The sequence below is a fragment of the Bombus vosnesenskii genome, unplaced genomic scaffold, assembly GCF_011952255.1.
Source record: "Bombus vosnesenskii isolate JDL3184/JDL3185 unplaced genomic scaffold, Bvos_JDL3184-5_v1.1 scf7180000013579, whole genome shotgun sequence".
Lineage (NCBI taxonomy): Eukaryota > Metazoa > Arthropoda > Insecta > Hymenoptera > Apidae > Bombus > Bombus vosnesenskii.
In genome coordinates this window covers 245,912-271,819 of record NW_022883131.1, presented here as the reverse complement: position 1 = coordinate 271,819, position 25,908 = coordinate 245,912, and the positions used below count along the sequence as shown (strand labels likewise).

At 32.1% G+C, this 25,908-nt stretch overlaps 6 protein-coding genes across 13 annotated transcripts; 2 read left to right on the top strand and 4 right to left on the bottom strand.

Moving 5' to 3' along the window:
• Positions 1 to 134: 134 nt before the first annotated feature.
• Positions 135 to 5,131, bottom strand: LOC117238640 (4-hydroxybutyrate coenzyme A transferase-like). 2 transcript variants are annotated; one of them, XM_033503717.1, is made up of 6 exons: positions 4,777 to 5,131; positions 2,043 to 2,195; positions 1,693 to 1,932; positions 1,208 to 1,612; positions 870 to 1,136; positions 135 to 801 (listed from the first exon to the last, which is right to left on the bottom strand). In XM_033503717.1, the coding sequence occupies exons 1-6, from the start codon at positions 4,973 to 4,975 to the stop codon at positions 617 to 619; spliced, it is 1,449 nt and encodes a 482-aa protein (XP_033359608.1). In that variant the 5' UTR covers positions 4,976 to 5,131; the 3' UTR covers positions 135 to 616. The 2 variants fall into 2 exon arrangements, with proteins under 2 accessions (XP_033359608.1, XP_033359609.1); XM_033503718.1 differs by lacking the exon at positions 4,777 to 5,131 and adding an exon at positions 2,926 to 2,985.
• Positions 5,132 to 6,019: 888 nt separating this feature from the next.
• Positions 6,020 to 8,757, top strand: LOC117238668 (V-type proton ATPase subunit B). The gene is made up of 4 exons (XM_033503768.1): positions 6,020 to 6,207; positions 6,657 to 7,123; positions 7,227 to 7,892; positions 7,967 to 8,757. Exons 1-4 carry the CDS (start codon positions 6,120 to 6,122, stop codon positions 8,231 to 8,233), a joined length of 1,488 nt encoding a protein of 495 aa, XP_033359659.1. The 5' UTR covers positions 6,020 to 6,119; the 3' UTR covers positions 8,234 to 8,757.
• A 387-nt stretch (positions 8,758 to 9,144) lies between these two features.
• Positions 9,145 to 12,443, bottom strand: LOC117238666 (ralA-binding protein 1). Of its 2 annotated transcripts, none has more exons than XM_033503766.1 (9): positions 12,279 to 12,443; positions 11,937 to 12,075; positions 11,125 to 11,375; positions 10,767 to 11,028; positions 10,509 to 10,689; positions 10,116 to 10,430; positions 9,676 to 10,030; positions 9,357 to 9,610; positions 9,145 to 9,292 (listed from the first exon to the last, which is right to left on the bottom strand). In XM_033503766.1, exons 1-9 carry the CDS (start codon positions 12,361 to 12,363, stop codon positions 9,191 to 9,193), a joined length of 1,944 nt encoding a protein of 647 aa, XP_033359657.1. In that variant the 5' UTR covers positions 12,364 to 12,443; the 3' UTR covers positions 9,145 to 9,190. The 2 variants fall into 2 exon arrangements, with proteins under 2 accessions (XP_033359657.1, XP_033359658.1); XM_033503767.1 differs by having other exon boundaries at positions 11,125 to 11,394; positions 12,279 to 12,419.
• On the bottom strand, positions 12,312 to 21,282 carry LOC117238665. Of its 4 annotated transcripts, none has more exons than XM_033503762.1 (10): positions 21,049 to 21,282; positions 20,475 to 20,986; positions 20,320 to 20,387; positions 20,015 to 20,243; positions 19,819 to 19,944; positions 17,934 to 19,717; positions 14,841 to 17,867; positions 14,631 to 14,757; positions 12,804 to 12,949; positions 12,498 to 12,727 (listed from the first exon to the last, which is right to left on the bottom strand). In XM_033503762.1, the coding sequence occupies exons 1-10, from the start codon at positions 21,108 to 21,110 to the stop codon at positions 12,524 to 12,526; spliced, it is 6,285 nt and encodes a 2,094-aa protein (XP_033359653.1). In that variant the 5' UTR covers positions 21,111 to 21,282; the 3' UTR covers positions 12,498 to 12,523. The 4 variants fall into 4 exon arrangements, with proteins under 4 accessions (XP_033359656.1, XP_033359653.1, XP_033359654.1 ...); XM_033503763.1 differs by having other exon boundaries at positions 20,320 to 20,384; XM_033503765.1 differs by lacking the exon at positions 12,804 to 12,949 and having other exon boundaries at positions 12,312 to 12,727.
• On the top strand, positions 20,812 to 23,826 carry LOC117238670 (interleukin enhancer-binding factor 2). 3 transcript variants are annotated; one of them, XM_033503773.1, is made up of 4 exons: positions 20,812 to 20,949; positions 22,203 to 22,509; positions 22,587 to 23,151; positions 23,296 to 23,826. In XM_033503773.1, exons 2-4 carry the CDS (start codon positions 22,210 to 22,212, stop codon positions 23,580 to 23,582), a joined length of 1,152 nt encoding a protein of 383 aa, XP_033359664.1. In that variant the 5' UTR covers positions 20,812 to 20,949; positions 22,203 to 22,209; the 3' UTR covers positions 23,583 to 23,826. The 3 variants fall into 3 exon arrangements, with proteins under 3 accessions (XP_033359664.1, XP_033359661.1, XP_033359663.1); XM_033503770.1 differs by lacking the exon at positions 20,812 to 20,949 and adding an exon at positions 21,039 to 21,148; XM_033503772.1 differs by lacking the exon at positions 20,812 to 20,949 and adding an exon at positions 21,769 to 21,915.
• Positions 23,568 to 25,800, bottom strand: LOC117238671. The gene is made up of 4 exons (XM_033503774.1): positions 25,514 to 25,800; positions 25,076 to 25,220; positions 24,760 to 25,006; positions 23,568 to 24,690 (listed from the first exon to the last, which is right to left on the bottom strand). Exons 1-4 carry the CDS (start codon positions 25,530 to 25,532, stop codon positions 24,037 to 24,039), a joined length of 1,065 nt encoding a protein of 354 aa, XP_033359665.1. The 5' UTR covers positions 25,533 to 25,800; the 3' UTR covers positions 23,568 to 24,036.
• Positions 25,801 to 25,908: the final 108 nt, after the last annotated feature.

Genomic DNA, 25,908 nt, shown 5'->3' with positions numbered 1-25,908 from the left:
TCTCCACGATTAGTATTTGAATGTCGGATTTATCGGTATTCGATTTTTCAATTTTCTCGATATACATTCAAACAAACATTTTCGTTTTATGCTTTATTCAGTACAGATGGAAATAATTACAACGAAATAATATATATTCTATATTTATTTTATTTTTAATTTATTGTTTCAAATGTTATGTACTCTCAATTACAATAACGTTAATTTACACAGGAACGTCTTCAAATTTCGTGTAAAAATTATTCGTTATTATTATATACTATCTTGGTTCTCATCAACCACATTTCGATTGTACTTTTAAAGTTAAATACCCGGTTAAAGTAAAAGCTTTTTTATTCCTATTTCCTAGACGAATGTTTTTGACTTGTCTAAAATGAAAGTCTTTACATAAATATTCACAATGCAATTCGCTATAACGTGATGTTGAAATTCTATTTTTGATACTTCTTTTCTTAAGTTCATTTTACCGTTCTTTTAACAAGATGACATAAATTTAAAAAATCATGATGTAATTTATCATAACTTTCGTCGATGCATACAAATGTTTATGCTTATGAGAAACACCTATCACGAAATGCTATTAAAACAAATCCTTCGAATATTGTTTTCAATCTGCTTATGGCGCTGGCATCACTTTTAAACGTGCAAATGCCGCTTTTTCTAACGCTTCTCTGTGATCGGGATGGGCGATTTGAATTAGTTCATATGATCGTTGTTGAAGACTTTTACCGAATAAACTGGCAATTCCATATTCCGTGACCACGTATCGTGCAACTGCTCTGTTTGTAACAACACCAGCACCTTACAACGAACAACAAAAGTAGAGGTCTTGGTCGAAACAAGGATACTTAATAATAATAATTACATACCTGACTTTAAGACGGGTTGAATTTTACTTTCACCCTTCGAGGTAACTGATTGTAATGCAATGATAGGCTTTCCTTGACGGTCTTCGCTAAGAGCGGCACCCATAATGAAATCTAATTGTCCTCCGAATCCAGAATACATCCTAGTTCCAATGCTATCAGAGCAAATTTGACCAGTAATATCAACTTCTATACACGAATTAATAGCCGTCATATTCGGTTGTTTGGCTACTATTTTTGGATCGTTCACGTAATCCACTGCCAACATTTCTATAAAATCCATCAAGTGGTATGTTTGTCCATGTTCATTACAAAAAGAAGACAGTATAAAATATACCTACCTATAAAGGGATTATTGTTCATAAAATCGTACAACTTCTCTGATCCAACACAGAACGAACCGACGATTCTACCTTTGTGCATTGTTTTGCGATTATTCGTTATACATCCCTTTTTCACTAACTCTACTACACCATCGCTAAACATTTCACTATGAATTCCAAGATTTTGGTGACTCGTCAGAAGCGACAGAACCGCGTCTGGTATGCTTCCGATACCCATTTGCAATGTGGCCCCGTCTATTACTAAATTTTCGGCGATATATTTACCGATTTGTTGTTCCTCTTTCGACGGCGGCTTCACGGGATGCACCGGAAGTGGTTTGTGATGCTCCACAGCGAAATCCAAATGGCTGACATGAATTATAGCATCGCCAAATGTTCTTGGCATATATTTGTTCACTAAAGCTGTAGATAACGAAGAAAAAGAATTAATCATAGGACAATTCTAGTATGTCGAGTGAGTTTGAGAAGATTCGAAAATTTACCTACGATGCGTGTAGAATTGCTCACAGCAGATCGTACACAATCTACGCTAGTACCAAGTGAGCAATATCCATGGTGATCAGGTGGAGTAACGTGGATAAGGGCAATATCTGGTTTTATATATCCTTCATTAAATACTCGTGGGATCTCATGCAAGAAAATTGGAATGCAGTCGGCGTGACCCGTTTGAACAGCTGGTCTCACGTTGCCTCCAATGAAGAAGCTGATAGATCTGAAATGCTCTGCATACAAAGCGCTATAATATGTAATCAAATATTCTTAACAATATGATTTTTGTTTCGATTTATTATATTGGATCGAATAACGCGAAAGAAATCATAATATCACTTACTTGCATTTTCTGGCTTAGCGAACGATGCCTCACCCTCAAGATGCATGTGAAACAGTCGTACATTTCTCACGTCACATCGGGCACCATATTCAGTCATCGCCCTTAACAGTTCAGTGGGTGTAGCTGCTGCACCTTGGACAAATACGAGTTGATCTGAAAAATATAAAGAGGCTGTATTAAGCCTGCTTGGACTAGGAGTAGTAAACACTTCTAATTCAGTCGCTGCTAAGAGCATACATACATATGTATAAATGTGCATACACGACGTATTCTATTTCAATGTTCTATTCGCTATAGAATACAATTATGCTTCTATAGTACTGTGAATATCTATAGGTGTAAATAATAACATTTATTGTAGTAGTTCAAAGATGACAGTCGTTTGTAAATGATTTATCTAGCATTCTTCCGTCTTGAGAAAAGAGTCATAGTTATCCTGATAAAAATTTGCTATCGTAATTTATGTAAATTGAACATCATATGGGCTTACTGTGTACGTATATTTTGATTATGTAATAACTTCCGGGTTATAAATAGGAATGATATTGATAAGTATTTTTTCAAATTTTGATAATACAATTTTTTATTCTACGCAATTTATAGATGATCAAGATTTTATAAATGAAAACTAGATCCGCAAGTACAATAGATGAAATTTGATCTATGCGTAATTGCGCGCTTCATCAAAACTAATAATGTTCGCCGATCAAAATGCATATTTGCTTGATGAATATACGTGTCGAGGTCATCATTTTATATGATGTTCTATACTTGACAATTGTAACTCTATAAACAAGCGTATTAACTATTAATATTAACAGGCTACATATGATATGTATATGGTATTATATATACAGTGGTTAAAGAAGATATTTACACATACCCTTTGCTTTCAATGACGCGTTTTTTATCAGATTCTTCATTTTATTTCCATAATATCAAATTTTTAGTCGCATGAACGTATGTAAATGCTATAATAAATACAATGGATAAATTATTTTTTATACTACTTTTTATAACTGCTGTATAAAGTTCTTGTAAAGGTAAATAACAGGAAATGTCGGATAAGAAATTATGTTGAAGTGAAAATTCCAGAGAAACTCCAGAGAAATTCCAGCTTTAGAACAACATAAATAATGATAATGAAGTTATATTCTCATTATACCGAACTATAGGTCGAATCAATTTTAAGTGATAAAAGTTATTAACTAACTGCCGCTAATATAGCAAAAATGCTTATAAGTTATTCAATTTTAAGTTATAATAATAATGTTTAAATATTAAAGATCTCATTATTATAACATATTTTCGTATATTACATTTCAATTTTATTTCGTACAATATCTGAATTGCGTAAATATTCGCAGTCTACGTATAGGTGATCATAGGCCGACACGCTGAGGAGGATCTGGATCTCCTCAGACTTGCACGACGGCCCAGGGGATAGCGTTGAGAGGGATGGTCCCTCTCAATGCCCGAACTAACCAAGGAACGACTGCCTCAGACAGGAGAAGACGCAGGAGTGCTCCGGCAGTAATTCGAAAGAAATCCCGGGGCATCTCACCTGAGCGTCAGGCGGTCCACCTTGGGGTTTTAGTCGGTAAAGTCCGACACTACCCTGCCGCTTCCCAGAAGAGCGGTGTCTATGACGATTTCCCCACGTATAAAAAAAAAAAAAGAAAGAAAAAGAAGTCTACGTATAACATATACATATGTACATATGTATGTAGTATGTACATCACATAAAAATCATGTTTTTCATTTTTCATACTGTAATTTTGATGACGTTCCATAAAATAATAAAACTTTCAATGTGGGAATGTTTAATTACAATCGATTGATTAATCGATAGAATCGTTGAAAATTTCTGATCGGTAATGAATGTAAAACATGAGCTCTATTCTATCTCTCTCCCTATATAATCTGACAGCTATCAAATACGTCAATATTAATCTGCTTAGATGACCCTTGAAACGCTGGTATGAAGCGTTCGTTGAAGAGTTCGTAAATGAAACATTCATATAAAATTTTAACTTATACTTATACATTAGTCTTAAACATAACAAATATATTACCTTCTTATATTAAGACGGTATAATTTGAGCATAAACAACCTTTTGGAAAAAGGACTGAATTTAAAAAAGAATATTCGCAGTTGATTTTAATGTATGTAATGTATGTAATTTGGTGTTGTAAATCTTATAATCCATTATAAGAATAATATTTTGAAGAAATGTTTTATATACAAACACGAATATGACAACCAATAAGAGCATAAGAGTAATAGATAATTACTAAAGTCGATGTGTTATTTAGACATGAGATAATGTTTAAATTTATAACCTGATAAAACGAACCTGATAAAATCACTAGTAATGTAAAAGATTTCAGATAAGAATAAAACTCGACATAATTTGGTATAAATTACTATTTACTTAAACAGAAAGATAAGATTAAGATCAGTATTGAAAATTTGCTTTGACATTTACTCTTCTTCGGAAACAAATATATAAATCTGAAAAATACATTCTTTTTTTTATAGATAAGATAAACAAATAATTATGTCAAAAAAATCGTTGACATTTGGATTTACTCTTACAATACTTTGAGGTTAGTTTTCGAAAAGTATAATTTTTTCATTAAACAATATGGCTTTAAAAAGGGAATTAAATAATGAAACAAAATATCTAATGTATTAACGTACACGTAATGTATTACGAGGAATAGTAATTACCAGAATCTAATTCTGCTTTCTCGATCGCTTCATCGGCAGTTTTGAGCCAGCACGGTTCCTTGTCTAATATTGGCATAGAGGGTTCGTTCACGTACGTAAAATAGGTCTTCTTCGATGTTTGGGAACAGCACAAACGAGACGTAGTCGTCATCGTTTTAAGACTTTTAGATAGATTGACTATTCGTTTAAGAGCCGCCATGGTTCAGTATAGTATTTTCCTGTCAGTGAAGCACGAGTACACAGTGTCGATTGGAACAACGATAGAAACTTATTTCTATAGATCGATTATACAATGATATACAAAATTTGAGTACTTAAAAAAATAATGTTAAAAAATCTCTTAGAACATTAGCTTCAACGAATCGACCTTTTTAGATTCACGTATATATCCTCGAACCAGCCGCCACCGTGTCTCACTGCACACTCGCACTTTCTCGGCGCGAAATTATTGCTGTCAGGTCCGCAACTAAAAGCAGTACCATTATGTATACATAATGAATTGGGTCAAGACTAGAAATACACAAATTTTATAACATCTTGTCTAATTAAAAATGGACACTATATCTTTTATCAAAATATATGAAGAAATTTTAAATAACATGTTTACGACAATTTTTTTCTGCCTGATAGTTTTATGGATTTTATATTTGTAATACTTATTGAAATGTATTTGATAAAATGTTACTCATTTGAAAAATTGAAGTATATAAATAAAAGATCCAGAATTAAAATAAGAAAAATGTATATAAAACTCTTTCTGTCTCTCTTTAATACTAATCTTTCTGAGATGAATTATTAAATATTAAGATTTCCATTAAAGTATTCACAATTGAATAAACCGCTATAACATGTAGCGAATAGTACATAATCCAAAGAATGTACATATACCTAATAAAAGTTTACGATCTTTCTTCACAAATATCGCTTAATATTTTTTTTATGGTATATTTATTTATAACACATATTTTTACAAATTTTGTTATTAATAAATATTCACTGAATTACTTAGTATAAGCCACGTGATCGCACGTGCCATTGCTTCTATCTTTGTCAGATACTTGCTATTTATTATACCTATCAATTTATCAAAGTAAAATTCATTTAAATGGAAAATTTCCTCATTTAAAAGCCCTCATAATTAATAAAAAATTTGTTCTTTACTCGTGTTGATGTATTTGATTAATTTTAGAAAAAATATTGGTAACATTTTAGTTAGTTTACATAGGATTTTTGAAGTTATCCCCACCCTTAATATTTAGTCCGTCTTCCTTCATCGAAATAGTAGCAGCAGTACCTTCTGCTGTTTGACCGACGTAACATACCAAGAAAATTCACTCGTCAAAATGTATTCGAAAAGTATTGGGGAACGTCAAGCCACTAAGGAACATGTTTTAGCTATTTCAAGAGATTTTATTTCACAGCCACGGCTTAGTAAGTAAATACGTTTATTTTACCAAAATCCAGAAATAGAAAATTTCGCGAAACGCAAAGTGTTCGACGTAAACTGGGCGTAGCAGCAGATCGATTTGCCAGTAGTCAGCTGATTCTGAATATGTTTGGATTTTAATTACAATAAATGAGAAAAAATGATTCAGATGCATAAGAATATTTTGAATGACCATGTATTTAACTTTAGTAGATTAATTCGAAATTGAAACAAGTTCTTTATGCGTGTCGAGATGTGTATCATGTGACTATACATACAAGCACAGATATAATAATTCAACAAAATTTTTGTATAATATATATCAACTCTATACGAAATACATATTTGTTTAAATGAGATTTCGTACTGAACACTAGATCTTCATTATATTTCAAATATATATGTGAAATGTACTAAACTAAAAAAATAATAAGTTCTTTTTTTATTTTTACAGCATACAAAACTGTGTCAGGTGTAAATGGGCCATTGGTAATATTGGATGAAGTTAAATTCCCAAAGTTTGCAGAAATTGTTCAATTGAAGCTTGCTGATGGATCCATGAGATCTGGTCAAGTATTGGAAGTATCTGGGTCTAAAGCTGTTGTTCAGGTATTTGAGGGTACTTCTGGCATTGATGCAAAAAATACTCATTGTGAATTTACTGGTGACACTCTTCGGACCCCTGTGTCCGAAGATATGCTGGGCCGTGTCTTTAATGGATCTGGAAAACCAATTGACAAAGGCCCTCCTATTCTTGCGGAAGATTTCTTGGACATTGAAGGTCAACCAATTAATCCATGGTCACGTATCTATCCTAAAGAAATGATTCAAACTGGCATCTCTGCTATTGATGTTATGAATTCTATTGCTCGTGGACAGAAGATCCCTATTTTCTCTGCCGCAGGTTTACCACACAATGAGGTATTTAAATTTATACTACTATATAATTATACATTATATAAATTTAGTTATTATATATATGAAGTTGAAGTTATTACAACTGATATAATTGAACTTTATACAGATTGCTGCACAAATTTGTCGTCAAGCTGGTCTTGTAAAATTACCTGGGAAGTCAGTTTTAGACTCTCATGAAGACAACTTTGCTATTGTATTCGCTGCTATGGGTGTGAACATGGAAACTGCTCGTTTCTTCAAGCAAGATTTCGAAGAGAATGGTTCTATGGAGAATGTATGCCTCTTCTTGAATTTGGCTAATGATCCTACTATTGAAAGAATCATTACTCCACGTCTGGCTCTGACTGCAGCTGAATTTTTGGCTTATCAATGCGAAAAACATGTTTTAGTCATACTTACTGATATGTCCTCTTATGCAGAGGCTCTACGAGAAGTATCAGCTGCTCGTGAAGAAGTTCCAGGACGACGTGGTTTTCCCGGTTACATGTATACCGATTTAGCAACTATATATGAACGAGCTGGTAGAGTAGAAGGTCGTAATGGTTCCATCACTCAGATTCCAATTCTAACTATGCCAAACGACGATATTACTCACCCTATTCCTGATTTAACTGGATATATTACTGAGGGACAAATATATGTTGATCGTCAACTTCATAATAGACAAATTTATCCACCTGTTAATGTACTTCCTTCATTGTCTCGTCTTATGAAATCCGCTATTGGTGAAGGGTGGACACGAAAAGATCATTCTGACGTGTCTAATCAATTGGTAAGTTTTATACCTTACATATGGTTTTTAGTAAATAAAAATATTACTAATTTTTTAAAATAATTTTATTTTAGTATGCATGTTACGCCATTGGAAAAGATGTACAAGCTATGAAAGCTGTTGTTGGTGAAGAAGCTTTAACACCAGATGATTTACTATATTTAGAGTTCCTTTCAAAGTTCGAGAAGAACTTCATTTCTCAGGGAAGTTACGAAAATCGTACAGTCTTTGAATCACTGGATATTGGTTGGCAATTATTACGTATCTTCCCTAAGGAGATGCTGAAACGAATTCCTACTAACATTCTCGCTGAATTTTATCCAAGAGACTCGCGTCATTAATTTCTCCAATGATTAAATTTTTCCTCTTCTAAATTCCATAAAAAAAGTTGTAAATGAAAAAGATGGAAAAAGGTCTGACCTTTTTATAATTGAATCGAAAAAGAATTAAGTATTTATAAAAATTTCGAAAATACATATTGTTAAAATTACAGTATTTTTGTTAATCAAACCTCAAATAAAATTTAAATTAGTATGTTTTGATAAATTAAATGGCTGGACAATAATGGCAAATATGTATTGGTGCAGAACTTAAATCTAAAAGGTCAGAACCCCGTTGTACGATTTAACGTTAACTCTATATCGTTGAAATCAAATTTTAACAATGTATTGTGTTTTGTGCGAATAATCACTTATGAGAAGTGATTGTGTAAAGTGTAATATATTATTCAGTATTAACATAGAAAAAGAAATATGATTGTATAACACTTTATATTTTTCGGTCCTACATTCCAATATCAAGTTGTCATCTGTAGAAATGTTATTACTCAATTAAAAGAAATAAATATTAAATGTTATTTAATGTTGATCGAAATATTCAATCTTTTGCGCACAAGGTTTGCTTAGTCCACACTTTACAAGTATCTTTGTTATTTTAAGATTGTATAAAATACATAGTATACTTATTTTAAATGAATATATAAAACGATATAAATATAAAAGTATGTGCATTTGTTTGTTATATATAATTATCATATTCAATGCAAATACGTGTTAATAATATACAAGAATAGAATATGTATAAACAAGAATTTTTTATGTTAAGTACAAAACACATGTTCATGTTCAATATGTTTTTTATTATTTTACAAGAGAATAGAATGAATCAAGAAAACATGGTTGTAGTAACATCTTATAAACTATATATGTTCATTCTGTGCAAAACATCATGTTACATATTTTTAAAATCTGTGTAATGTTTCCTTTGATGAATTAAAAATATTATTTTATAATTAATGGTCAGGTTTTAGCTGCTAATTGATGAACTGCTAATTGAACACGAAGTTCTATACAGGCATCCTTTTCTTCTATGATACTGCGAATTAAAGTAGTCATCTTTTTCTAAAATATGAATAGATTACTAATTTAAAACCGAGAGAGTAAATTACAAATTTCTCATAATTACCTCGAGTAACTGATTTTCTTTGACTAATTGAATCATAGCTGTCATCTCTGCTTCATTCGGCGAATGTATTCTTTCCTTTGGTTTTTTCTTTTCTGGACCACGTTCCGTTAACATTTCCATTAAACGTTTAATTTCATTTCTTTCTTGATTTATTCGCGATTTTAGTAATGCTTGCATATTTAATAATTCTTCATAAATTAAACTCTCTCTTAATTTGTCAATAGCATTTTCAGGCTCAGGCTCTACTGCTGAAACTGAATAATATAATTAAAATAATAAATTATACACATTCTAAACTAATTTTAATCATCGTCTGTACCATTTTCATTTATTCTAGATGAAGTATTTTCCTGTTCATTAAACTGTGATGCAAGTGTAGATGCCTCGCCAGAGTCAACAATATCCTTGTCATGTGTATAAACATTTCGTTCATTTTGAGTAATATTTGTACTTGTTGGTTCTTTATTGTCTTCTGAAATATGTGCCTTATTATTCTTTTTTAATGCTAAAGTAGATGTTGCTTGAACTTCTGATTTCACATGTTCTACGTCTTCCTCTTCTGCTTTTGTTTTTTGTACATTTAATTCTACTACAGTTTCGTCATTTGATTTTACCTCTTCATCTAAACTTTTTTGCGCTGCACCTTCCATTTTTTGCACCGCTTTATATTTCCTCTAAAACGAATAAATAAAAATTTATATGTGATGCAATCATTTCTTCATATACACTTGTTTAAATTAAAGAATAGTAAAATCGGACCTTTAACTGCGTTATCATACGTTGTACTTCCCATAATTGTTCCTCGCGCGATTTTGTAACAAAACCTGCGTTCATTTGCATGTGTATTTGCGAGAGTAACGATTCTTGTTTAGATAATTCAGCTGCTATACTTTCTACAGAATCTGGAAGATTAACGCTACCAGACGAAAGTGGCGGCACATATTTTATTAATTGTACGTTTGGAAAAAGAGCTTTGCAATGAAATAACAAAGCTAATAATAGCCTATGACTCATTTGTAATACAGGACTTAAAGTCATTGAGATGGTTTGAGCATTCATTTTAGTTGTTTTTTCCTGTAATGCAGTTTTATGTAAAATAGATACATATAGATTTTATGCCCTAACTTTTTTGTTTTTTTGTTTTCAACATACTCGTGCTGTAACATGATCTAAGTGTAATATGACCCATGCGAGAAGAACTTTATTACACTTAGGAAGCTGTTGAGTTAAGTGTATTAGTTGTGCTTCCCTTTGAGCAACATCTTTTGTAGACGCTGCTTGTTCAAACCTTGATATCATTTCACTACTCTCTAGAACTGGCTCTGGTAGCTCCCTGTATTATCAAAATTTTAGTTTTACATTTTTTTATTTTCAGATATTCGTTTACATCTAATATTGTGAAATACAAACCTAAGGAACAATATCAATAAGCTTGTGGCTACTGTAGGTTCAAATTCAGATAAATTTACTGGTTCTCTATGGTTGTATAATTTTTTTAAATATTGAACTTTTGATTTCACTCCTGGTACTTTATACAAACCCTCCACATTCATTCCATGTTCTTCTATAAAATCAATGCAGTCTCTTACAATTAAAGGTAGTTCAACACCATCATGACAACGACTTCTTTCCACTGCTAAATGCAGGCTAACACCAAATATTGGTTGCTCCTCTACATTGATGATCAAAGATTAGTGAAATTACCATCAGTTAAAGTTAATTAAAGTTACTATCAAATAATTTCAAAGAATACATATACATGTCTTACCCCCAATATCCAAGCCATCCTCCCCTGTGTGCTTTCCTTTTTTACGATCTTTTAATTTTTGCTTTGCTTTATCCTTTTCTTTCTCTTTACGTTTCTCTTTCTCTATATCTTTCTCATCCTTGTCCTTTTTCTTTTTGTCTTTTTCCTTTTCACCATCCTTCTCTTTACCCTCTTTTTCTCTGGATTTTTCACGTTTTTCTTTCTTTGATGGAAATTTGAAAGCTTTGGTTTTTTTTGACTTTGAAGGACTTCTGTGAGTTAAAGCATATGCTAATTCAAGTAATAAAGTAGCTGTATATAATATATGAAAAGGTACATTTACTTTATGCATTATAAAATCTAATATTTAATTTTTTTATTTTTCCTTTGAATTTATAATCTACCCATCACTTCTTTGTATGTATAGGACTAATACTTTCACAATAAAGTATATATTTACTATAGAAATAAAGACTAAAATAATCAACAATATCAAATCGTAAATATTTGTGACAAGTCTGTTTTCCATTTCAGGATGATTATATTTAAAATGGTAACTAAGCAGAGACATAAACAGTCCAATCAATACAACTAATTTTAGATTAATATGATGCTTAATTAAGATATCAGTGCCAACAATATGTGAAAATTAAAATAACTTGATGATACTAATTTATACCCCAATATCTTTCATTACAGGGAACGCTATGTAAATATGAAATCAATGGCTTAATGAGCATTTGTAGTTAAATAAACAAAACAACATGGAAGTAAGATTAACATAAATCAATTAATGTCTATAATTTGTAAAGAAATTCGTAGAAAAACATTACTTTGTTTCCTGATCTTCATCAGGGGAACTTTCACCCTCTAAGGTGGCATATCCTCGATCCTTTCGATCTTTCTTTTCTTTTCGTTTACCGCTAAGAAGTTCTTTTTTAGAATGTTTTTCATGTCCACCTTCGTCACTAACTGGAAAATATATACATATGTACAGATGACAACTAATTATTCGAAATATAAATACAGTATTTTTAAGCACTTAATTAAAACATATTTGTTCAGAAAAAATATCGCTGTTTGACTAGCGAGCTTTATGACAGATGCATAACCTATCTGTTAAAATAACTGTCATGCGAAGGAAATTAGATAATTCGATAAACGGTAATACGTACAATCGCTTTCGTTACTTTTTTTCGCTGATTCCGAAGCGTATAACCCAGGAAATTCTTTTTCTACATCTGGACTTTCGAAATCCATTCTCTAGTACTTACGATGCTATAACAGACTTAAAAATCTAAGCATCGTAAGTATCGATTATTTCGTTCGAGCTCTTCTTCTCGATTGTCCAAAAATTACTCGACCATTCAGATCGATTATTTAAATATGAATTTCTGCGAATGTTTTTATTTTATTTTCTTTAATTCATTTCGTGTACTTCTGAAGGTAGCCACGGTTTAAAAACGTAACCATCGCCTTCTTTGCTAGCCATATAAGTAAAATACGCTTGCTTGAACGATACCGAAGGAAATTTTCCATACTCCATCGAATTCCACATCGATCGTGAATATAAAACGCGTTCTTTACGAACTCGACTATAGAATATAGCTTTTTTCAGTGCGATCTATAAACGAATAAAATATTTGATATAGATAATGAAATTAAACACTTTTTTGTATCTATACTGTGTTAAAGGGAACCTTTGTTTTTATTTCTTGCGCATCATCATAAGTTAATTTTCTAAGTTGAATTTTTGTCATTTTCAACGATGGTACAGTAATTTTAGATTTAGCGGCTCCCATATCTAGCGTGTTCCACATTTTAATACTGTTGCGTATTGATTTGTCTAAAAACATTATAACAGGAAATTTTTATTCTTTGCTTTGAAGCTATGGTTCCAGACATTTACAAGAAATATCTCTTACAGAAAAAAACTAGTGCAAATTATTGAAAGGTATAATACTAAAGAAGTACTCAAAACTGCTGGTTGTGAGTTCTTCTCCAGTAATGATTTGATCTCAATATATAGTTATATATAGTTCCAGTACTATTCAGTCATTTACTAATAAGACCAGCAAGTAGTTTATTCCCAGGTTATTACTGACCACTACTAAGCTCTTAACCCTTTGCACACGAGAGGCGACTCTCGGTCACCACGGCGTTCCGTGCTGCAAGTCCAGTGGCGAGCGAGAGACGACAGTTCCTGTTTATACTAGACTTCAAAATCTCAAATTGATGAGAGTGCAATATTGGTTTGTAAATTGGTTCTTTAGCTCTTTATGTTCTTTGTTAAGAAATGTAAAGTGTTAGAATTTAAAATGAAGATAAAATATTTAATCCCATATCTCTCCGAAACTATGGTTCTGACAACGTCTGCAACGTTAGTTCGGATTCGATGATCATGACAAAAGTATTATAGTTTAGAAACCCTAAAAAAATGGTTTTCGGAAGTAAAATTAGCTCAAATAAAGATGAACATGATTCAGAACTTGATCTTGATTGAGATGAATTATATTCAAGAATGCATCTTGCTGAGTGCTTTATAAATTATCATACAAAAAAAATACAGAAATTAATAATACCAAATCATATTTTCAAAAATGTAAATATAGATAAATTATTAGAATATAATGTTTTTGTAAGTTAATTTGTATATAAAATTAATCATTTTACGCTAGCTGTAAGACACGCGTCACGTATACGCTAAATCATCCGGAGTAGCAGCTACGCCCGACCGAAAAGTCCTCGAGTGCAAAGGTTTAATAGTACAATTATCAGAATGCAGTAATACACCACTTAAATCAATAATGTATTACTATTACTACTAGTAATATTCTCCTATAAAGATTTATATATTATCGTAGTATCGTGGACAGATTGCCTAAGAAACATCGGGTGAACTATAGACAATGTTGCGAGAAAGCCTAAGTGCCGACAGGCCGAAAGGGTCAGGAAACTTCGATGGACCAAGCGGTCCATCGTCGGTGTCGTCGGTCCTTCAATCGAATAGTTACGCGAAAGAATGTGTAGTGACCATGATCGCGTTATGTACGAATATGTGGTGAAGGTATGAGAAGACGACAAAGGGATGCTTAAGGGAGAAAGACAAATTAATCGGCAGTCATTAATTAAGAGTCGAGTTGTGAGGATTCGTTAATTGAGACTCGAGTTGTGAGGAGTTAGTTAGTTGCGAGTCGAGAGTTGAGTTGAGAAAGTTGAGTTGGGAGAGTTCAGTTGAGACAGAGTTGCCGAGTTGTTATGAGTTATAAACTATTAGTTGTGAGTTGTGAATTATCAATTTAGTTGCCTAGTTATATCACATTATTGTATTTAGTTCACGTTAAATAATCATCGTCTCCTGTTTAATTCACTATAAATAGATCCATCTATTAATAAATTTATCATACAGAATAGAAATCATTGGAAATCCTAATTTCTAATATTTCTGAATAAATAATCCTATAATATTATATGAATATTATAATATAATATGCATATGACACATTACGTGAAAATACTTTACTTACTTTTAGCCGCATCACTAAAACTGAGCCCTTTTCTATACATCAACCAATATTGCAACTGTGGCATTAAAAAACACTTGGGTAGTTTTGCAAACAGAAATCCTTCTGCCGCCATTTTTTTTAATTCGATCTGACCGCATTTAAAAATTTGAAAAATTATAATATATCATCCAAATAAATACAAAGTATAAAAAATAAAATTATATATTTTACCTTCACTATAGCCATTAAATAACATTTAGAATCATCAGAATCTTCTTCAGTTTCTTTATCCCAAATATCTATATTCTCTACATTTAATTCAATAGGATCATTTTGAATATCGCCTCTAGTTTGTTTCTGAGGAACATTTACATATTTCTGATCTCTTCTTTCAATCTTGAAGTCTCTATCTTCTTTACGTGAACTCTTTACTTTATTTTCAAAAGTCTTTTGCCCTGCCACATTTGTATCTTTATTTTCTTTATGCAAACTTCTTGCTTTAGTTTCAGAGAATTTCTGCATTGGTAAATTTTTAATCTCTGTTTTAATTTGAAGATCATCACTATTTGATTTAATATGTCGAGCGGAATTTGTTAATTTGCCTTTGATACTAGTAGGTTTTTGTAAATAAGATGCTATATAACGACTGTTATCCTGCACAACTTGTTTGTCTTTTCCTGTATTTTTGTCATTTTCCATTTCAAGATATCCACCACATTTTTCTTTGCAACTATGATCATCATGTATGTGATATGCTGATTGAGGAGCATAAATTTGGCGGAACGCTTCTTTCACAGCTTCTTGTCTGTATTTCTTTTCAGCAAGTAAAATTTCTTCAGGTTTTGGTAATGGACCAGGAGTAATCTTCATAGGCGACCAATGTCGATGCAAACAAACACATGATATCTCATGTTCGCTTGGTTCAGGTGTCTGAATAGGTGTAACCATATGGATACCACCTACTATTTGTTTAGGTGGTAAATGGTCATAGTTTTCGGCAACTCCAGTTATACAATATTTAATATCGTCTATGTATTCATCTTCTCTTGGAATTCTTTTTACGTCTGATATCATTAATTTTGTATTTGGTATCAATAGTTTCGAAATGTCAGCTATGTTCACATATGGTTGCTTTTTCAAAGACTTTAATCGTTTTTGACGCTGCTTCCATTTCACTTTTTCCTCCTTATGTTCGAGTATTTTTCTTTCATACTTACATTCACATACTGGTCGTTTTGTTTTAAGTTCTCTATATGATATAGGACAGCCAACTTTATTAAATTTGGCACATCTCAGCCAACAAGGCAAACTGTCTCTGCATCGTGTGAAATAATCTATCAAGCCTACATCTTTAAGCGCCAGATTCCAGCGGTCTTTCGGTGGTTTCGCGGTTATTAACTTGTCTTTAGATTCAAGTTCTTTCAACAATTGAGCTTTTCCTTCATTTTCATTTATAGTTTGAATACCATACGTTTCTACGTATTCGTTACAACCGCAAGATTCTCTATTTTTTGAAACTTCAGATATTTTCGGTCTACCATATCGATCGAGAAATTTAAGACTTCGGTCTTTACGTTGCGTAAGACACATATCATATGGAGATTCATAAAGATCATATTCGGGTACATATTCATTGCTTCTACGAGGACTTGGTGGTGGAGTATAATAAATGACCCCATCAATAACTTGCATCTTTTTGTCTTCGTTTTTCTTCTTTCTTAATAACTTCTTTTCTTCGCCATTTTTCTTTCCACCTATGAGTCCTCCGATATTATATAATAATATTTTCTTTTTTGCCCTATTGTCCCGACAAACACATGGTTTTCCACCTGACCTTACTGGTACTGTTTCTGGAGGATAATCTGGATCAGTCAGATATATCAAAGTTTTCTTTGTTGGTAATTGCTGTTCTGACTTTGTCCTCCAACCACAAGGACCTTTGGTTGGTAATTGTATATCTGCATCTTCTTCAACTTGTATAGTGTCAATCGTAGTTTCTGAATCTTCGTATTCTAGTTGACATTTTGCTGGAGAATCATCTGGGATCTCTGCTGGTTTTATATTATATGGATACAGTTCAGAAGATTTCATCATATTTTTCAATTCATTTATCTTGTTCCTATAAATTGTTTCAGGATCTACATCTTGATTAATCACATCTTTCTTTTTATCTCGTCTTACCGATTTTCTCGTACTCAACTGTTTACTTATCGTTTTCTTTTTTATGTTTGATGATGTAATAGATCTGTGATTTGATTTCTTTGAACTCATTCTTTTCTTATGTCGTTTATCAACCTCACTTACATTACGCATGTTTTGTTGAGACTTAATGGCAGATGTTTCTTTACCAATATTAGATTTTTTCGGATTTGATCCATCGCTTAGTTTTTCCAAATATTTAGGAAGTGAAGGATTTCCTATAGATTTCATATTCAACTTTTGATCGTGTTTATCTTTTACTAATTTTGGAGTACTTTGATCTTGTACCTTATCCTTTGTTGTATCACGTTTCGTTACTTGATTGTATTTCTTTTTACTTTCCTCGCTTTTTCTAATCACATTTTTATCCAGTTTTTTTGATTTTGTCTCAATCATTCTTTCCTGGCTTTTTTTAAATCCTTTCTTATCAGATTTTTTAAATCCTTTTTCACTTATTTTTTCTTCGCTTTTTAATTTTTCTCGATTTCGTTTTTTCGAAATTTGTTCTGACGTATTTCGTGCAGAATGTGTAGGAGATATTTTTTTTGACTCTTTTACAATTGGGTGATCTTTTCTTATCTCTGATTTAGAAATATTTTCATGTAGTGCAGATTTTCCAATTTCGTCCATCAATGTTTTAGATTGTACAGCCGTACCTGGTGGTTTTGGAGAACTAAGTTTTAATAACTTTTTAAAATCAGTTTCAGATTCTTTTTCCGATGGTGCTGTACGAAATATATTCCACGGATCATCGTAACCAGGATAGCTCGGATCAGGAACAAATTTTTTAACCTTTTTCTCTACTACCCTTTGTCTTCTAGCTTCTATAGCTTCTGGACTCATGTGACACTTCTTGTCGCGTTCCTTTTCTTTTCCTTTTACCTCAACTGGAGGAGGCTTTATTAATTCCTCTCCTTCTACTTCTTCTTCTTCTTCTTCTTCAATATCTTCTCCTGGAATTTCTTCTTCTATAAATATTTGCTGTGGTTTTAATGGTATTCGTTCTCCAAAAGGACCTTCACAGACAGCTTGTCCAGGTCTTTTTCCACATGAAGGACCCTGAATAATGAATTTTATATTATATTATTGTAATTTTCATAATAAGTTTACAAAAATAAAACCTACTCTTAATATTTCTTTCCGTAATCTTTCCTGTTCTTTTAGTTCTTCTGATGTTAGAGTATGCAAAGCATTCCAAGGTCCACCGCAAATATTCATACCATGTTCATCCCCACATGGTTGAAAATCTGCGATACTATACATTTTCTTCTTCCCTGTAGCTTCATCTCCTTGCTTTTGTTTTGCCATTTCAACTCTTCTTTTTAATCTATTTATGTCATGTGTAAATGGACTTCTTCTACATGACTTATTACCTGGATACTTTTTACAGGAATATGCAGGAGATTCTTGGGGTCTAAACTTTTTTCCAAAACACAAACCTTCCTCTTTTGTCCATGGTATATTATCATGGCTTACATTTGGAAACAAGCCTTTAGTAAATATTTGTTGAATTGCACATATACAAGGTGGAACATTCCTAAGCGGTCTAGGTGGTGGACGTTCTATAACTCGTGCTGGCATGCGTATTACTTCTTTCTGAGAACCAGTAATAAAATACTGTGTTTCACCTGTTTCATTTGTGACACCACTTATTATAAGGTTGTCAGTAAGGACATCTTCCGAAGCTATAACTTCTAATAAATTCACGGTTGATTCTGGAGGTGTTAGTGCAGGAGAATGCATTGCCATTGATCCTACAATATATTTTTTTTTATTGTCGTCTTCGGTTATAGTATCTATTACAAAATAAGGCGCTTTCGTTTCTTTTGCTTTTAAGTATGATTTTCTAGTTTGTCTACAGGAACAACAACTGTCACATGTTGGTCCTGGGAATACTAATTTTGTTATAGCTTCTATATTTTTTATCATTTTGTTTGCCTCTCTTTCTATTTTCCGAAATTCTTCATCCACATTTTGCAGCCATTCTTGCCAATGACGAGATAAATTCTGCCTTCCACTTGGATAAATCTTTTTAGCTCCATCTCCAAGTTTCAATACTGCAAAGAATCTCTCGTTGCTGTTAGTGGGTGTTACATTTGCAACACCAGTCATTTCATACGTTACAGGGCAAGTTGGTGGTTCATCTGAAGCACCAGATATTATGTAATGTGCATGTTTCTCGCCAAGCCAAGATTTTTTATTTGATTGAGGTGGTTGTAAAACTCCACATATTTTATATTCTATAGGCCCTGGTTTTTCGCTAATTCCATTGATTGTAAAATCAAATAATCTATTTTCACCATATAAGGATGGAACATTAAGGCCAGTAGATATTTGTGAGTTATGCGGTATTCTCCGTTTTGTACTGATTGCGTTACCTATTATGCTCTTAAATTTTTCATTTTCGTTATTTTCTGTAAGTTCGTTCGCTACAGAATTATGTTGATCTTGATTCAATTCAAAAGAGTATGGAGAATTATCAGATGGATTATTCCTCCTAATTCTGTCTGGTACATCATCCTTTTGTTTCGTATCAATAAAAGTATATTTTTTCTGTTTTGTACTAATGGAGGTATCTCTTTCCTGATTTGTTTTGGTAGAAATATTATGTGGTTGCTTTGTTTGAACAGAAGGATTATTTTTAATCTGAATTAACTGATAATTTTCCGAAACGTTTTGTACTTTACCGTGTTTGTTTCCTTCGTAATAAGCATTAACTTTTGCAATGGAATAATTATTTAAAAGGCAATTTTTAGGAGGTAATATTATATTCGGAATTGGTATTAATCGATGTTGCTCTTGCCAATCTTGTAAGCGATTGTAAAAAGTTGCCCAATCTGTTCGTATAAAAAGTTTTTCTTTATAAGGCGATTTCATCTTCTGCCTTATTGGTAATGTTGGTGGAATAGCTATATAAATGATATGTAATAGAATAATAAATTAATAACATTACATAGTAACATGTTAAAATATAATAATACATAAATTTATATAATATAGAAAAAGTTACGTTTTGGTGGTAATTCTGACATTGTTACAGGGGGTAAACGTTTGTGAAGCTCTATAATAGCTTCTGGTAAAGTCAGGAATGCAATCGCTGATAAAATTATTCTTTCATTACAATCATAAAAGTTTTCTAAAATTTAAAAATAAAATTTAAAGTAAAGATGTAATAAAAAGATTTAGAGTATGAAAATACAGCATACTGTATCCTTCCTCTTCAAAATAATTTCCAGTTAATATCTTATAAATTTCTCTTAAAAATTCGATTACATTGCAGTTACAAGATTCTTGCAATTTTTTAATAACATCTGACGTAAGTGTAAAAAATGTAGATATAATTCCAATTGATATAAGAGTTCTTTGAGTACGTCCTGTTACCATTTCTTCACAATCTTTCTGCATTATACATTGTAACATCCTTAAATTTTTAATCTATAGATTTGGAAGTATTTTATATTTTAATCGTGGTTTAATACTATAGTTGATCAATGAAAGATGAATATCATACTTGGTTAATAGAAAAATCTTGATACCATCGTGGATACTTGTCTGTTTGTTGTTTTAACATATTTTCTGCTAGAAAGGGAAATCATAATATCTTAAGATTTTATTACACTAATGAAATTATAAGATTATTAAATAAATTAAAATTAAAATATTTACTTTTTTGCTTTCCAATTTCAACATTTTTATTCATTTTTTCATTGTATGCTCTTTGTTTTTGTTCCCATAAAATATCTTTTGCTCCAATAATTTCATCTTCTAAATACCATTGCAATGGTCTTTGAAGAAGAGACGTAACTTTTTTATCATGTAAATCTTCAAATTCAAAATCATCATCAGTATCTTCTAATTTATGTTGTTTATGTAATTTCTTTGCTTTATATAACTTCCTTAGTCTTTCTGAAATTTGCAAATTTTTCTTATTTTTGTGTCTATGATCTCCTATATCAAATTGCTTGTTTTTAAGGCTTTTCCTTCTCAATTTACGTTCCATATAGTTAGTAAATTCTGTTCGCAGTTTCAAAGTTGGGCTTTCAGTTATTGTTTGTAGAGACATCAATGGTGATCTATAAAGTGATCTTAGCCTGTCATATTGTGTTAATGGATCAACATTATCAACTGAACAACAAAAGTCGTAAGGTTTCAAAATGAGTTTCTTTGCATGTTGCTTTCTGTATAATAAAAAGTTGATATTGTATTATTGTAATATTTATGAAGAATGTTTCATGTATACCTTCTACGATTTAATCTTAGTCGTGAGCTGGTTGTTTTTGACCTCAGGGAAATTTTGGACATTCTGGCCAAATGAAGCAAAGGACAATAATAATTAAAGAGTATATTACTTATTTTCTCAGTTACATTTAAGTCGTGTTACTATTATACTTGTAAATTTGTGGGATGTATGATGGATGTTTGGTGTTGATCTGATGTGTGATATTTGATTTGGAATGAACATGTCTACAGTTACAAATTACATATAGTATATATAATTAAAATTTTGTTATAATCGTTTCTTGGTATAAATTTGTGTATGGAATTTTTTAAATTTATTTCACACATTGCATACACTATAAAAAGTTTCGGTTGCCTATTAATTAATGCAAATAAATGATATTTCACAAGTACTAAAATTACATTTAATAATTATTCAATAATGTTACACAAAAAAGATAGGAGATACGAGAAGAAATATAAATTGTGTAAAAAATGAGATATATTAAGCAATTATCACCATTGTCTTGAAACCAACTTAACTATACATTTTATGTGTAATTTCCATCTAGCATTTTTAAATATTGTTTTTATATATTTCTTACAAAGTAATATTTTATAACTTTCTATTTATTTATTTGTTATTATCTGCTATTATTCAAAGAAATGTACAGAAACATTTTAGTTAGATGGCGCCAAAGATATTGCTCGTATAACATTAGAGTAGAGTATCTTGGTATACTAAGTTTATAATGAAGATTTCAATATATTCAATGTTGCTTGGTTTGCGGCTACTCTAAGTGTCGTATGTTAGTGTAATTGAAAAATTGAAATTTTACTGATAAAAGTATAAAATAACGTTATTTTAAACTTATATTTCTATTTTTTGGTAAGTGTAACACATTCTATCATAAAAACCCAAACTTTAGATAATTATTGCTGAGTTAGAATTTAGTTTATATTACGAAAATGTGGTTAGGTTATTTCTTTTATTTTAATTATTATATTAATTCATTTATGTTACTAATTTATGTCACACTAATTTATCCATTCGACTTGTAGATCCATAAATGACTTAAACAACTTCTTATCGATAAATCGACATTTTTCAAAATGTTAATATATTGTAATAAATGTTTCTGGAATACTTTTGAATGGTTTTATTCCTATGTTTAGACATAATATGGTACGAGGTGGTCGAGGTGGAATGATTAGAGGAGGTAGAGGTGGTATGGGACGTGGAATGGGGTTTCCTAGGAAACAATTCCTTCCACGCCATCCATTTGATTATACTTTGTGCGAAGCTGCATTTCCTCGTGTTAAACCCGCACCAGATGAGTCAGATTTTCAAATGGCACTGTTAAAAAAGAATACAGATATGTGCCCTACACCAAAGGAACAAACTTCCATTTTAAATCTAGTGACTAAACTACAGACTGTACTGGATAATTTAATAGTTGCTCCAGGCAGTTTTGAAGCTTGTGTAAATATGAATTCTTTGTATAATCTAACTACATATTTTGTAATTTTTATTTATTCAATGAAAGTAATGTTTTATAGCAATTGGAAGAAGTGAGACAAGTAGGTAGCTTTAAAAAGGGAACAATGATCAAGGGTCATAATGTAGCTGATATTGTTGTGATTCTTAAAACATTACCTACTAAGACAGCAGTTGAAGCACTTGGTACAAAAGTTAATAATGACTTGAAGAGTGTTAATCCCAAAGAAATTTTCAGACTGACTCACACAGAGCGTGGCTTTGATATTGCTAATAATGAAGCCACAGTGCGTGTATTGATTACTACTCTACATCAGAACTTGAGAAAATTAGAGTCAGACCAGCATTTAGATGTAAAGATATGTCAAGGCCATCTTGCTGCAATCAGACATTCTCGGTGGTTTGAGGAGAATGCTCACCACTCCAGTATAAAAGTTCTAATAAGATTACTTAGAGATTTGAGAAGTAGATTTGAAGGTCTAGAGCCATTATCTCCTTGGATGTTAGATTTATTGGCACACAATGCTATAATGAATAATCCTAGTAGACAAGCATTACCAATAAATCAGGCATATAAAAGAGTACTTCAATTACTTGCTTCTGGACTCTTTCTTCCAGGCTCTGCTGGTAACATTCATTGTATTATTACTTATCATAATTCTTGTCTTTTGCCTTCTGACTTACATCATATTTACAAGTATTTTCACTATATATTAATGAAATAATATTCTATAAACTCTATATATAACATTTTATCATGGTTTCATTAAGGTATTTCCGATCCATGCGAGGGTGGCAATATACGTGTACATACAGCTATGACATTAGAACAACAAGATTTGGTATGTCTTACAGCCCAGACATTATTACGTGTATTAGCTCACGGAGGCTACAGGCCATTACTTGAGGGCACTAATAAACTTGCTGTAGAGATGAGTGTATGGGCAGGTGGTGTAGTTGCTAGTCCTTTAGACAAAGCATATGAACCTCCTACAGAACAAGAGCAGCAAGAAGATATGGAAGAATGTAATGAAGAGATGATAACAGAGAGTGCTTAGTTTTTTATTCATTGTAGTTGTGTTTTCATTTAATGTCCTTGCTACTATAGGGCAAAAATTGTGTACTATTTTCTATAATGATGTATTCATGATCTTGATCATTTGATACAAAAGTTAATGTATTCAGTATTGCATACGAATTTCAAGAATGTATGATTTTTTATTAACGACTAGTGCCGATAATTTTACGTGATGAAAATGTATGGACTTGTATATGACATTTCAAATAAAATCCGAATTATATTTATCTATTATTAGTATAATGCATGATCTAAGTCCCTACAATGCTTTCTAAATTGATTCATATGGAAACATATTTTTCTTAATTTATTTCAAATATTTCACTAATATTTGATAATTTAAATAGCAAATTAGCTATTGCCTTTTCAATTTCGTACACTTGGCAGTGTTAGATATGTTAAAAAGATCGCAATAAAAGCTAGGTGCTCCGAACCTATCGCAAGCAAGGATCGTTTTCCGGAGTTCGATTGATACGAGCACAATTTACTGATCGACTGCTCACACCAGCACGAACTGCTACTTTGAAGAGTTTCCCTTGTGGCATGCAAATGCAAACTTTATATTGTTCATGACCAGATGGATTTTGTAGAAACAGTGGTGCAACTGGTATGTTTTCTACATCGATAGAGACACCATCTTTGGCATCAAGGATGATGCTTCCGTTGACGCTTCTCAAAAAAATATCTGTATCCGCGCTCCAGACGATATCTTTGCTTTCCATGCTAGCGCCTTCTGCGCCTTGCATAGAAATTTGATCATCCGAATTTACGGTAAGACTTTCGTTAACTGGTGACGTGATTCTGTGCGTTTCTGCGATTTTTACATCGATTTTCTTCACTCCTGCAGGTAATCCGAAATTGGGGAAATCGGTAGTGAAATAAATAGTGCCGGTTCTGGGGTCTTTCACTTCGAAAGATTCTACTTTTGACATAGTGGTACCGTTCGACAAAATCGTTACTTTAGCAAGCGTTTCATCGTCTGTTCGATGGTTATTCACATTCACGCGTATTTGCACACCAGCTTCGTTACCGGATATTTCCATCGGCTCGTCTCCGTAACTCTGACAAACACCTGATTGTAAGCATACCTACGAATGCAATACATATCGTTAATTACAATTTTACAAGAATATTTCTGGTATACTAGAATATCTGACCCTGTCCAAGTCGGTTTTCCCATAAAACTTTACAAGATTCTCGTCAGGTATCACTTCCATTGCTTCCATTCCTTGACTAATTCGTAGGACAGCGATTACAGTGATGTTGAGAAAAAGGTTACAAAGTCCAATTATCGCTAGGATAAAAGTTAAGGTCCACAAACAATACCGTCGTTTTATCAACTTCTCGTTGGATGCCGACATGGTATAGGATGACACGATTGTTGTTCGATTAATGTTTTCGGAACTAAAAGTATTATCATTGTTGTTGTAAGTGTTACGAATTCGATTATCAATATGAAATGTTCATTTATACCTTATATGAACGCTACTGCAACTATTTTGACGAATGCAGCCTTTAATCAGTGGTCCGTCGCTGTTGGATAGATTATCCTCAGCCTTTGATATCGAGGGGGATCCAGTATCATTTCCACATGCGTCGAGAATGGCAGACATTGAATCTGTGCTACGTACATAATATCTCTTTCGCTTATACAATTACTTTTTAATATATCGCATATGTATTTCCTAAGCGTCGTAATTCCAAATAATCCAGCCCTATGTTAGAAGAACACGCGTTAAAGATGAATTACAAGGGCTAATTATTTTTCTATAAGCCTACAAACAGTTACTCGCTTTCCTAAAAAATTTGTTGAGTTGCGTTACTTCTGAAATACATGTGCGATATGTTTAATACTTCAACTGAATATATGTAACTATATATATGAATCAGAAACATATTAATACGACATACCTAATTGAATATCATCCATCTAACGATACAGAACGAAATTTACATATCTTAAACATTTTTATGTGTTTTGTGTTTGTATATGTGTCGACAAATGTAAATCACGAATTCTTAATTGACGAATATTTTTCTCTGGTACAGGTGGTACTGGTGTCATTTACATTCAGACTGGGAGTAACACAGTGCAATTAGTTTTTAACCTTGATAGTACATACGTTCACGTTAAGTGTTGGTTCTTTCATTTATGTTATGCAACAGCTGCATTATGTCGCGAATTTGTAAAACAACGATCCTTACCTCGGCAGCTTCGGAATTCTGGATGAAAACGAAAATAGATGATCACCTCGGTTTCGACCGCACGCGTACACGGTGTCACAAAAACTAGGTAAATCTGCCGG